General features: G+C 50.3%; 7 protein-coding genes across 7 annotated transcripts; all 7 read right to left on the bottom strand.

The window, feature by feature from the left end:
• Positions 1–336: 336 nt before the first annotated feature.
• On the bottom strand, positions 337–1,341 carry TEOVI_000717900 (PPPDE putative peptidase domain containing protein, putative; the record flags this gene model as incomplete). The annotated part of the gene is made up of 1 exon (XM_067221651.1): positions 337–1,341. One exon carries the CDS (start codon positions 1,339–1,341, stop codon positions 337–339), a length of 1,005 nt encoding a protein of 334 aa, XP_067077752.1.
• A 1,077-nt stretch (positions 1,342–2,418) lies between these two features.
• On the bottom strand, positions 2,419–3,369 carry TEOVI_000717800 (mitochondrial carrier protein; the record flags this gene model as incomplete). The annotated part of the gene is made up of 1 exon (XM_067221650.1): positions 2,419–3,369. The coding sequence occupies one exon, from the start codon at positions 3,367–3,369 to the stop codon at positions 2,419–2,421; it is 951 nt and encodes a 316-aa protein (XP_067077751.1).
• A 401-nt stretch (positions 3,370–3,770) lies between these two features.
• TEOVI_000717700 (uncharacterized protein) lies at positions 3,771–4,598 on the bottom strand (the record flags this gene model as incomplete). The annotated part of the gene is made up of 1 exon (XM_067221649.1): positions 3,771–4,598. The coding sequence occupies one exon, from the start codon at positions 4,596–4,598 to the stop codon at positions 3,771–3,773; it is 828 nt and encodes a 275-aa protein (XP_067077750.1).
• A 1,007-nt stretch (positions 4,599–5,605) lies between these two features.
• On the bottom strand, positions 5,606–7,165 carry TEOVI_000717600 (Kelch motif/Galactose oxidase, central domain containing protein, putative; the record flags this gene model as incomplete). Its single annotated transcript, XM_067221648.1, has 1 exon — positions 5,606–7,165. The coding sequence occupies one exon, from the start codon at positions 7,163–7,165 to the stop codon at positions 5,606–5,608; it is 1,560 nt and encodes a 519-aa protein (XP_067077749.1).
• Positions 7,166–7,727: 562 nt separating this feature from the next.
• TEOVI_000717500 (PPPDE putative peptidase domain containing protein, putative) lies at positions 7,728–8,438 on the bottom strand (the record flags this gene model as incomplete). The annotated part of the gene is made up of 1 exon (XM_067221647.1): positions 7,728–8,438. One exon carries the CDS (start codon positions 8,436–8,438, stop codon positions 7,728–7,730), a length of 711 nt encoding a protein of 236 aa, XP_067077748.1.
• A 342-nt stretch (positions 8,439–8,780) lies between these two features.
• TEOVI_000717400 (uncharacterized protein) lies at positions 8,781–9,539 on the bottom strand (the record flags this gene model as incomplete). Its single annotated transcript, XM_067221646.1, has 1 exon — positions 8,781–9,539. The coding sequence occupies one exon, from the start codon at positions 9,537–9,539 to the stop codon at positions 8,781–8,783; it is 759 nt and encodes a 252-aa protein (XP_067077747.1).
• Positions 9,540–10,166: 627 nt separating this feature from the next.
• On the bottom strand, positions 10,167–11,282 carry TEOVI_000717300 (uncharacterized protein; the record flags this gene model as incomplete). The annotated part of the gene is made up of 1 exon (XM_067221645.1): positions 10,167–11,282. One exon carries the CDS (start codon positions 11,280–11,282, stop codon positions 10,167–10,169), a length of 1,116 nt encoding a protein of 371 aa, XP_067077746.1.
• Between the last annotated feature and the right edge of the window lie 1,516 nt (positions 11,283–12,798).

Raw genomic sequence — 12,798 nt, 5'->3', positions numbered from 1 at the left:
CGCATTTCAATAAAATTCCGACAAACCCAGATAATTTCGAAATAAAAGAAAAAAAAGAAGAGGACAAGGGTAGAGGTACATACGGCGAAATATGCAAGGGGGATCAAGGCAACAAAATATGTTGACGCACAAGAAATACGTCACGAGAAAAAAGGCGTGAGGATTACTACCCCACCAAAATGGTGCCGCGTCTAACAGTGCATCGGCAGCACGTGAGTCTGTTCATGTTTTTTATGATTTGCTTTGGCGGCAGTGACGTGATTATGTAATATACATTGAAGTGAATTAACCCGTGCCAACTGAAGATCCCCGTTTCTTCACGTAAAAGTTCCCCACTTATTCTGACCGCTGTTGTCTCTGTCGGTGTTCCCCATGCGGATGTTGATGCTGCCGTCGTTGTTGCTGCTGTTGCTGTGCCATTTGGTGCCTTAGCAGCGCCTCAACCATGTCCCTTTTGTCCCGGCACCGCTCTAAAGAGAGCCAATTAAGCCACATCAGGGTCCGGAGGTTGCGCACTGTCATGGCTTCCAGCTCCTCACGTGTTCGAAGGACTTTTGCATCGGCGATTACACCCTCCTCCTCTCTCGGCACCCTACGGCTCGAATCACTTCCACGTTTGTTCTCAGCAAGTCTCAGGAAAGAGACATTTTCAGGATTTGCCCTTTCAGCCGCTGGAGATATGGAGTGGATGGGCTGACGTACCGAGGGGACAAATGCCCTTGGTACTAGCACGCGCGCAAAACGCGCAGCCCTATTAATATACGCCGGTATTTTTTTAAGGCCTGCTTCCGGGAACTCTGCCTCGAGCGAGTCGCGGAATGCCTTTGTGAAATGATTGCAATTACGTCTCAGCATGTGGTACTTACTTGCCTCCCACTCAGGGCGTAGCTTTCCCACTATAGCAAGAATTTGTCGTATACTTGTGCCTCGAGGTAGATACCCAAGCAACTTACTCTTTTCAAACAGATACTTTGGGAGCATTTCTCTTGGCCTACCACAAGTGATACCACAGACCCCAGGTATAGGACGTGTTGAGCCGCTGAATGCCCATTCCGTGGAGAAAATTTCCATACCGGTGTGATAAATGCCCAGACCAATACGTGCATTTAGATTGTATGTGGTTTTGTCCACCTTGTTCTGCAGATTGTAAATATTCAAAAACACAGGTACACCCATGCCCACGCTTCTACATCGGCCCTCGTCCTCTGACGTTTCCGGGCTGCTTTGCTCACTTGATAGTTGACCACGCTTCGACTCTGCTGGGGGGCATTGCTGTTTCAGTCTAGTCGATTTGCTGCCCTTTAAACTCTTGCTAGAAGGCCTGCAACAGCCTCCGCCCATCACCTACACCAGTGTGCACAGCAAACAGGATGGGTTGCTAAGCTGGCGGTTGAGATTTTCAATGCTTCGTATAAATAGCTAAAGTTTTTGACGTCGTTTCACACTCAGTTGTCTTGACCCTTGCAGTGGGAGGGGCGGGGTGTAGAGTTGCGCAACTGGACTTCGCCACCGGTACTGCACCTGCTTGCCGTCAACACCGCCACCACAAGTCCTATACTCTTCCTGCCTCCGCTCGCCGTTCGCTTTTATGCGGGGAGGACAAGGGTAACTGTACGCAGAGCTGCCCAAAATACTCACCACAATAGCGGAGAGATGTGTAGATGAACCTATGAATAAATATGTAAAAGAAAAAAGCGTATGCTGCCTTTTGTAACGGAAAGAGGAACACGAAAACGGCGCCACACAAACCGATTTGGATGGGGAAGGAGGGTGGTCAACACGACGGACTTCGGTTACTATGAAGTTGGGAAAATAGTTCGTGAGTGGTGTCTTGGGAAACACAATGCCAGTCGTCGTCAACATCATCCGTTCGCAGCATCGCCTCATGCCTGCATGCAAACGGGTAAACGCAACGGGAAAATGTCATCACATTCCAAGCCACTCTGTCCTTGTGAACACTATGAAGGGGAAACCAGTCGGAACGAACAAAACAAACAAGCGATAAGGAATACTAACAACGGTAACAGAGGATGAACCACGGGCACAACCATCGTGCAAGCAACGTCCACCAATGAATGCAGCCACTACGGAAGCATACCCGCAAGTTTATTCGTGCACACAATTTCCCGTGGCGATATGCACGATGATCGGCGATTGACATTCACACCCTACGTCTTTCATCCCCCCACGATGCCATCAATAGCTTCTCCGATTTTATCGTGTTAAGAGTTTCATCTTCATACCACAATTAAACAAGGGATTATCAACAAACAAACGCGTACCGCTGCCGCCTCTACCCCTGCGAACACCATCGACGAAAATTTATACCCCGATACCTCACAACACGGGAGACCGTTTAACGACGCGTTTTTCTTGCCACAGATTCCCTTCCTCGTTGTTTGTGCTACTCACCCACACCTACCTCCATTCCTTCTGCCACCTATCTGTACGGCTTTTCACATACTCATAAACAACCATTGAAACCCCACTGATGGGTCCAGCGCGTAGGAGCGAGACGCCGAGACCGCGGTATATGACGAGCGGTGATTCTCTTCGTAGTAGCTCCACCACTGCCAGCGTTCCTACGCACCGGGCTTGTACAATTGTCTTGACTGTGTCCAGAGGATACAGAAGTGCCCATGTGACCATAGACGCCGTACAGCCGGCTACAAATGTCCACTCAGTGGGCAACCGTTCCTCAATTCCGGGCGACTCGGTGCCAGTACTCGAAGTACACCAAGCACGGAGCCACCGCCTGTTTACATCATAGAAACCCAAGTAGCACCCAGCGAAACACGTATCCTTCAGGAGGTGGTAACCGAATCCATGAAAGTAACCCTTGATTCCCTCACTGCGGAAAATATTCGCAGCACACACCCATGCGTTCCTGGTTGATCTCCGCGTGGAGTATTGTGTCCTAAGTTTTATGACGTGGAAGGGACAGCCAATAAACGTTCCCGCAGCACCGGCACACGCACCCGAGCGAAACGGTGACTCTCCCAGCCACGATGCTACCGACCTCAGCAGCTCATTGACATGTAAACTCCGGAAGGGATGAGAGGCCATGGGGGTGGAGTGAGTCGCTCGCGGCGGTTTGTTACAACTTCTCTCTGCACGAATCGAATCCCACAAGGCATATTGCAGGCTACGCTTCGTTGCCGACATGATAAGCGGTGGACCGGTACCACGGTACAAACTTCGCACACCTTCCTCGCGTGCGACGTCCAACATGGTCTTCCACGCCGAGCGGGCCGCCAACGGACCACACGCCTGCGCACGCGTCTTTGCACTGTCAAGAGGCTGACCCAGAACAACAGTTGTCATACCTTGCGCTGCACCAGGCAGAAACGTGAGTGCCCAATCAATCATTCATCTATCTTTATTCTGTGTACTTCGTCTCTCCTGCCGTATCAAGGCAGTTAGTGCCTGTAAGTGTGTGTGTGGGGAGAGGGGTGAGGTAACCCTAAAAAAGTCAGTAACGAAGAAGAACAATGATTTTGGCTGGGTGCACACAGGCATGCCTGGAACCTTCACTTTTTGACAATCGATGAAGAGAATACCTTTTGCTGATGCTTCCGTTTTGTTCTGCTTGTTTGTGGATCATGACAGAACCCGCAAAAAAATCCAGAAAAAAGAAAAGATTAGGTAACAGACTTCGTGCATTTAAGCATGCTGGTGTCCTGTAGAGGCTTGAGAGGAGGAAAGGGGGGAGGGGAGGGGGAGGTCAAAAGCAAAACAAGCCGTAAACAAGCACTTCACAGATCCACGTTTTACCTGGTAACGGTAAAAGGCCTTACAACCCACTCGCTGTGCTCCTCTTTACATCCTGGACAAACAATTGGGAGCGGCTTCCCTTCCTTATCTGACACCATAGGGACCAGCTCGCCATACTGATCCATACGCAGTAGCTCTCTGTTGCACTTGTCGCAGTAATACGCCATCAGCCTCCCTTTCGGACCCTGTTCCCTTGATGTGGGACTTTCTCTAGGGGCGTAGTTTCTCCACCGATCTTCTACTTCCTGCAAAATGCGCGTGATGTCTGCAGAAGTCTTTTTAAGATCTCTTTCTGCTGGGGTACGTGCGGGAACGAAACCTGCTTGCTTCCCACTCTTTTGGTCGCTTATGACGTAGCTGTTTGATTGCTTAGAACGAATATTCGCATGATTGTTGAAATCGTCAAATGGCACCGCGGGTTCCCAGTCATGGTGTAAAAGCATGCAGCGAGGGCAACTCATGGGTAGGGGTTCCCCAGAGGGGGAGTTAGTCAGTTCCAGTGGGTTTCCATTGTGGTCCATAGCGAGCACATAATAGCCGCACAGTCCACATTTCCATGAGATCTTTTTAGCTTTCGCCGGGGAGATATAGGGTTCTTCATCCATGATCACAGATTGATCCATGATCAGCGGCTTACGGTCCTCCTCCTCCTCTCTGCGCCCCCTTTCACCATCTTCCGATACATTCGCGACGGTGGACCGTTCCGCCCCGCGACTGCTCCCTTCCGAGGCGGTGCCACTGACAATACCACTTCCCCCGATTGGGGCTCCCCTCGGTATGTTTTCTAACGTTTCCACATCACTTAACGTTGCACTACTCATCATGTGCTTCTAATCCCCTCCCTCGTCCTCCCTGCTGGCTTGACGTGCGTGTGTGTGTGTGTGGGGACCGCCTATATCTCTTCGCAGGGAGAGAAAACGTATGTGGAAGTGCACAAAAAGACAACAAAGGTTAAAGCCAAACGGCGGAAAACACATTAAATGATCCGCATAGATGTAATGGTCAGGTATCCGAAGCCCGCTGTTGTTATTGTCAAGTTTTCAGAGCCACGGCCTACCGGTGAGGAGCAGCTCTAATGATACACATAAACACATACAATTACAAACGCACAAAAAAGTAGAGATACGGGTGCGTTCCAACGCGTGTACACGCACACATGTTGTTGTGGACTCACTGAGGCACGTTCCACGAAAAGTACATGTATATAAATACATACATTTCATTAGTTCTTTCTTTACTTCTCTTCACATCGGTATTATTTCACTAAATCCCAAACGCATCCTTGTCGTCTCTGCCTTTTTTTGACCCCGTAAATTGGTGTCACCCATTACCCACCAATAGCCAAGCAACTTTCCACATGCAGCTGCACTTTTTTCCATACACGCATATATACATATGTTCTTTTCTCGCCTTTGCCTCACAATGACTGGAAGCACACAACAGGGAGAAAAACAGCAGTACACGATGCATATATATATATATATATATATATTTGGAAAAAGAGAAAAAAAATAATGAGCCGCTTGTTCAAAAACAAAGGAGAATAAATAAGGCTTCATTTCATGCAGCAGAGGCTGCTCGGGGGGTTGGGTTGGCACAAGCCATGAGGTCGAAAGGTGAAAAGAGTGTAGGCAGAAGGAATACTGCTATACAACGGAGTTGGGTGGGAAAGATACAAAACAACCGCAACAAACCAAGTCACAAGCAACCAAAGAGAGACTTGTGTGCGTCGTGCCCCGCCTTAAAACCACTACACAGCGAAGAGACAAGGACCTATACATCACCTTTGCAATATCAGCACTGCTGATGTTATCCCGAAGAACTCACCAGCCTATTTCAATTTTGAAGCTGTGCGTTTGGCGGATGTCGGCAAGCGCTCCCCCTTGCGTCCCACTGGCTGACCAGGGACAACATCCGCAAGACCTTTCACGTCAATCATGCACACATCCACCACGTCTTCTCCCGGCGAAAGCCCACCCGTGACGTACACCCGCCTGCCCTTCCCCACCGCCAGTGAGTGAAGGCAACGGCTTGGAGTGTGGACCTCATTGGTGTCGCTTGTCCTAATCTTCACCCATGAGAGGGCAACGCCGTGTGCATCTTCTTCCAGCTGAATAATCCACGCATCCGACAGAATCTGACCACCAGCCCCAATCCCACCGTGGACAAAGAGCTCGCACGGGCTAAGCACACACGCAGCATGCCCATACCTCGGCGCCGGCCCCATATTATTCACGACTGCTGAAGTGACTACCCATTTCTCGTTCTCCACGTCGTACACAGCAACGTCATTACAGAACTCAAATTCCATACTTGGAATCACTATGGAAGCCCTGGGATCCACCTTCGAGGCCTTCTTGGCTTTTCCATGCGAGGTTTCCGTATTAACTCGCGCCTGTCGACCTCCGTACACAACAATGTACCGCTCCAGTAGCAAACCGGCAACATGAGAGGAGCGGGGATGGGGTTTTGAACCCCCTGTCTCATTTTTTGTTGACACCCCTCGTTCGATCCATCTGTTCGTTGTAAGATCTGCCTTTTCCATCGAAGACGTGCACCCCGCGCTATTATTACCGCCGAAAACATACACAAGGTTCTTGACAACGGTTGCAGTTGAGCACGACGAGGCCATCACAGGTGACGACGGCAAACTCTTAATATAGGCAACGGACCCAGTGCCCAGATCAATGCTTTTGCTGCGGTGGGCATACTTGGAGTCTTTCCACCCACCGACAAATAACACTACTGGGGCTTTTGCAGAAGCTCGCGCAGAGGCTGCGTGCGGTGCCTCCGCGCTTTCCCTATCCTCTGCCTTTTCTTTTTTAGGATCCCGTTTGTTCCTTTCGATTAGTTCCATTAACGTACCTGCGGGCTGAATCACTGGCGGGTTCTTCACTGCCGGTTCCTCATGCTGCGTCTTCCACTGTAGGGCAATTCCCGCCAACGTCGGCCATGTAAGATCCTGAAGCCCATTACTTGGGAAGGTGGCGCAAGTCTCTACCGGTGATTGGCCATCGCTACTTCCAGCACTTTCAGAACCTTCCCCAACAGAGTCCTTGTCAGCTGATTCGTGTAGACGTTGTGCCTCCTCTTCCTCTTCGTCACGTTGCGCAATCCACATCTGCTCTTCAGTGTTCCATGACTCTAGAAAGGGCATGGTTAGTGCGGACTTATCTTCGTGGGGCAGAGTAAGTGCCTTCGGCAGAGACGACACATCACACCCACCGACAACGCACAGGTGGCCATTTGCAGGGTGAATAAATGAGATGTGACCGATGCGCATCCCCGAAGGCGCGTTGACGGAAGAAGCGAGTTGTACCGTTGCGTCTAAAAGCCCTGGTGGCCTCTTGTCCACGGCCACATCACCCGGCTTGGAACGCTTGGGCGGCATTACTACCTTTCGTTTTTATTATGTCGTCTTTCCTTCCTATTATTTCCAACCTACGGACAAATATGCCCTCCTGCTTATGTGCACTTGCGGGATTCCTGGAAGACGCTCGCGAAGGCAAAATTAAATAAATGTGGATACACAGCATATAAATACATATATGTATTGGGGTCATCAAGGACGGCTTTTTGAACCAGTGCGTGCATCGTCCGTTCAGGAACCGCCGTCCAAACCGATAGCGATTAAGTAGCACTATCTGCACTGGTGCAACTCCTGTTGAATGAAAGATTATGCCCCCTCTGGTTCCAGAGCAGGGGGAGGGGAAGGAGGGAAACTTGTAACAACAGATGAATCCGGAGACATTTGCTGCGTGCCGACAGGATGATGCGCCAACTATTTCCCTACCCTTCGGCTTCTCTCCACAAACACGCGAATCCGGAGAAAAAGATAAAAAAAACCAACCAAGAGATCCTTTTGCGGTCCCAGAACCGTTTCACTCTTGGTTGTCTTTAAATGGGAACGGATTAGAGCACATGGTGACGCTTAGTTACCTCCTCCGTCAGCTTCACCGTACTGCCTTTCTGTCTATATCGTCGATCTTCTGGACCAAATCTTCGCCAAGAATACGTTCAGCCGTATTTGCGAGCCGGTTGACCCAACTGGGCATCAGGACGGGTACCTCGACTGACTGACCGCCTGAGAGCCGCACCACCTCGCGTTCACCGTTATCGTATACCTCCACAACGCTACTTGATCCGTCCTTCTTTTCTCTTGCCTGGTGCTGATCGTATCGCACGTCGGGGGGAAGCAGCCGCTTGGCAAACGCCTCTGAAAAAGAGTTACAGTTGTTCTTCACAATGTGGTAAGATCGACCGGACCACCGCTCTCTGTTTCCTTTCATCTCCTGCACTAAGCCAAGCACTTCCCCGCGCGTTAGCTGAGTCGTGCCCAACACCAACTGCTCGCGGAAGGTATGCGGAGGCGTGTTTTTTGGCTCCACTTGGAACACGCCTGTATCTTCTTCGCAGCGGCCGAAAGCAAATTCCATCCCGTACAATTCAACGCCGGTGTGGTGGACACCCGCTCCGGTGTAGTAGAGTATACGGTTGGCTACCGTTATATCATACACGTTGAGGAAGACGGTGTTTGGGGGCAGGTCAGATCGCACTTTCCTGTCGTTTCCCCCGATATCAAGGCGGCCTAAGATGTTGGTAACCGTGGCAGCAACACCACTGGCCAGCCCTGCAAAGGGAGTGGCGGGTTGACCTTGTTCCATGCCTGTTCTGTGCAAGGAAATGGACGCAAGAAAAAGGATTCAAGACGCACAAAAGCTATGAGAGGCAGACGTAGCATTTGCGAAGTAACAGTCGAAAAGAATGCAACCAACTGCCCTCAATTTAGATGGGAATAAGAGAGGATATAACTTTACAGACACCAGCCACCAAGACAAGAGTTGCGTATGAAGACATGCATACACCAGGGTCGCGGAGTTACCAAAGAGGGGACCGCGGTCCGCGGTACTCCATTTATCTCACCCCTCCATACCGGCAGGAGGCGCAGTGGATCCTTTCTTGGTCCACGTTTTCCCAGACAACTCTTGACAGCCTCCAGCGCTTTCTCAAGGGGTCTCGTCATCGCTATCGTCTAGCACCACTACTTCTGCCATCTTCTGGTCTCCCTCGTCGTCGTCGTCGCTACTGCCGATGACAATGACTTCCACCCCCGCCTTCCGGTTTGCTGACCCGAGACTTGGATGCTTTTTAACTTCATTCCGCTCCGTTTTCCCCCATTCAAATCCGTCAAGGGGACAGGTGACGTGCATTTTGTACTGCCGCTCAAAAAATCGTGCTTGGTCTAAGGCAGTAAAGTATGCCGACACCAGCTCTGCTTGCGGCACTTCCCCCGGGGGCAGAAGAACCAAAACCTCCCCATTCACGGTGGGATCACTCGAGACTATTCGCGTGGCAGTTCCACCGCCGTCGGTATCACTTGTTGCAACACACGACAAACTGCGCACCTCGGCCCAGCGTTCCTCCGAGAGGCAAGCCTCAACAACATGACTGTTCGCCTTACAGCAGTCACTCCCCACCTGTGTGAAGGCAATATCTAATGCCACGCTCCGCAGTTCAGACTCGCTTGGACTATGTGGCGCCCCATGGTTTTTACTATCATACTTCTCTACCTTTTCCACCGACCCTTCGTCAGACGAACTCATCATCATCTCCAGGGGCACTGACGACATGCGGAGGAGTTGTATAATGTAACGCACATGCACCGGCACACCACAACACCACACGAGTACAAAAACATGCCGCCGAATGTCAGGAATGAGCCACCCGGATACATTCAAAGCGAAGGATGTGGTGTTCTCGTCCATGTACAAAACCGCACCTCGCCTAATCGCATCCACAACTGTGGCGCTGCAATATGTAAGAATATACTTATGTTTGCAGATATAAAGCAAAAGAAGGGGGGAAAACACTGGACCCCGGCAACACCTCCTTCCTTTCGCCGCTGGCCAACCAAACCTTGTGACTAAGGAAAAGAAGAGAGTGAAAAGTGGAGGCGATGGACAAATAGTTGGGATAAGTAGGTAACGCAATCATTGCCCGCGGTTGGACGCAGTCTGAAGTAGTTCTGCAAGGCAGATTTGAGGGAAAGATGCGGCTATTTGTAATCATCCACAGCGCATGCCCTGTGGAGGTCCACAACATCGTTCTATCCACCTCCCTGCCATCTTGTGCACGGTGAATATTCTACATAAATTTACGTAGCACAACACAGTAAAGATGTCTTCGTGTATTTTCGGAGGGGGAAAAAAAAGAGATTACGCGCACACGCAACCATCCGAATAAAAATGAGAGAAGCACAGGTGACATGTCTGAGGGAGACAGACTGTAGTGCCACCAACATGCAGGTTTCATGTTCTCCCTCTGGTCGTGAAGACGCCGAAGCGAATACCCGCACCTGCGTGTGATGGCGCTTTCCTTTGAATATTCTTGCACTAGAACAAGCCGCTTCTCCTAAGTTTGTCAACAAGTTGCCTGTGGTGCTGAAGGGAACATTCGTCGGCGCCTTCCCCCTTTTCATATATTGGGGGAATGTTGCCATCTGTTGTGAAGGAAGGGCCAAACAATTTGCAGTCTACGCCCCGTACTGTAGCCACTGTGGTGGCTGTGTAGGGATGGGATGGACAGCTGAATTTGCGCGATCCAAAAGCCTCTTCGGCTCGCTCCTCTATGCACCTGCGTGATAGCTCACTTTCCTTCATCAGCTCAAGTTTGTGTGCACGCTGTTTCATGAGAGCCTCATCACGAAACAGATGCTCTAACACGATCAATTCAGTTCGCTCGCGCCCAACACCCGTACTCCAGCACATGTAATCGCGTATGTTGAAAATGTTTATTGCCGTGAATCCCTGATCGAGGTCTAAGTAACGCAGACAAGGTCGCTGTACCCCCCACGCGCGTTGAGCTTTGCGTAAAAGCAACGCCCAGTGACCCTCACCCGCGCCGCTCACGGTCCTGCTGCTGAGAAGGATCGCCTCCTCGGCATCGCTATGACGGAGAACGACGCGAACACCGAGCTTCACTAGCAGGAGGGGCGGAAGTAGTGGGTAGAGCGGCAGCTTCACAACATCATCATCTGCGTGGAGCACGGGGGGGCTAGGGGCTGCTGTTGAGGAATTTGCGAGAGAACTCACTCCTGTCTCGTCTTCTGGTTTACTACTGTGGACTGGTGGCAACAATATCGAGGACGAAAAGTGCACCAGCGATGCGGGTGGTGAAAGTTTCTTAAAAACGTACATTTTCTCTGTCAACGGCTGAGGAAGGTGATGAATGTCGTCAACTACGTCGCGATGGTGAGGTATGGGGACATAACCGTACAACCAGATGTTGAAGTCGTCATCGTCGTCGATGATGATATCACACGTTCCGTTTGGCGGGCTCAGCGCTTTCGGGTTGCTTGGAAGCTTATATTTGAAGATGGGGTCGTAATTGCTACCGTAAGCTTCTTGCACTTGAGCGACCAGCTGTCGGTAGCTGTTGGCATGGGACCACATGCCTTCGCCCGGGCAGCTTCCCAAAAGCAGTAGGAACCTTGGGCCATACTCCGTCATGGCTTCGTGTTGAGGCTCCTTTCTTGAGGTGCAGGAGCTTTCGCACAGAACTTGCTCTAAACTTCACCAAAAAAAAAGAATGAGAAAGCCAGGAATAAGACAGTTACGGCACATATGTACATGCATATATTCGGTTCACGCAGTGGTGAAATAGAAAAGAAGATCAGCCAGTAAAAGGAGGGTGTTAGCGTGAGTGTGCCTCAGTGACCAGGTGCCAATATATATAGCTCCTCGTGAATGAATTCATACAAAGAAAAACACCTTTGTTTTTCATTTCCGTTTTGGTGAGACGTCTTCTCTACACCTGACCTTGGCCCCGGAACGCGCACACATTCTAGTAAGTGAAAATTGTTCTTGAGTGAAAATTCCTCGCATCTGTGGTCGCACAACAGATGGCGGCCTCCTTCCTCCTTTTCCCCATTCTTTATCTTTATATACATTTCGGTGGAAGATCAGATATCTCTTCGCACTACGAGCTTTGATTGATGCGGCTTAGGGACGAGAAGCGAAGGAAGAAGGCGGCGACTGCGAAGGTAGCGATAACTGCGTCAGACCGCCACCCCTTCCTTTTTTTCTTCCTTCTTCCCTTGCACTCCGGTGGTTGTTGGGTGGGAAGGGGCGAATTGAAGAAAATTGTACAAAGTGAGAAGGAACCGCGGGGTGCTACACCGTTTCCCTTTTTTGCTCTACTGCTTCGCCCTGGGCGTGTTTTCGCTGTGCGCGAATGCGAAGCGAGGAATGAGACGGCCCGGGCGTCCTTCGGAGGGATAGGTGAGAGAGTAATGAACCAGGAGCGCCAACAAGCGTAATAGTACTCAAACCAGCAACAATATCGACAATAAGGGAATGATGACGCAAACGATAAGTGTGTGTAGACAAACGCTTGCTGTATATCGCGTAGTATCGCTGGTGACGTGTCAAACCACCTCCTGCCCGCTTCCCTCTTCAACCCCTGTGGTACCCGTCCTAACCTTCTTTCTTTTCTTTCGTTATTCCCCGTCTCCCCCGTCTTTGCAACGAAACCCTGGAAGAAGGTGAGAACCAACCACCAAATCAACCAAGAAAAAAAAAAAACTCAATAATACATTGAACACCATCTAATAGAAAAGTAAAACCTCCCTACGGGTAGTGGTGATGGTGATACGAAACAGGCGAAAGGCGCACCGACTAGGGAACAAACACACATCACGCCAGAACAAAAACCTGCAAAGAAGTGTGCGTATGGACGTATGTTTGATCATCTGCCTATATACATGTAATTATTGCACACACGCAAACACACACACACACACACACACATATATACACGGGCTTTACCGGACAACCCGCACCGTCACGGCTGTGTGGTGGTTCGTGCGCATGTATGTATGTATATGTGTGTGTGTTTGTTTCGCCCCACCTCTTCGCTTCTGACTGTCTTTTACTGCTCTCTTGTTACATTTATTCGACATCATGACTTTTACCATCATCAACTTGCTACACTGCATAAAAGCGTCTCTAACATTGTTTTTTCGCT

The sequence above is a fragment of the Trypanosoma equiperdum genome, assembly GCF_001457755.1.
Source record: "Trypanosoma equiperdum strain OVI genome assembly, contig: ctg_1474, whole genome shotgun sequence".
NCBI lineage: Eukaryota > Euglenozoa > Kinetoplastea > Trypanosomatida > Trypanosomatidae > Trypanosoma > Trypanosoma equiperdum.
Note: the sequence above shows the minus strand (reverse complement) of the source record. Positions and strands in the feature narration are given on the sequence as shown.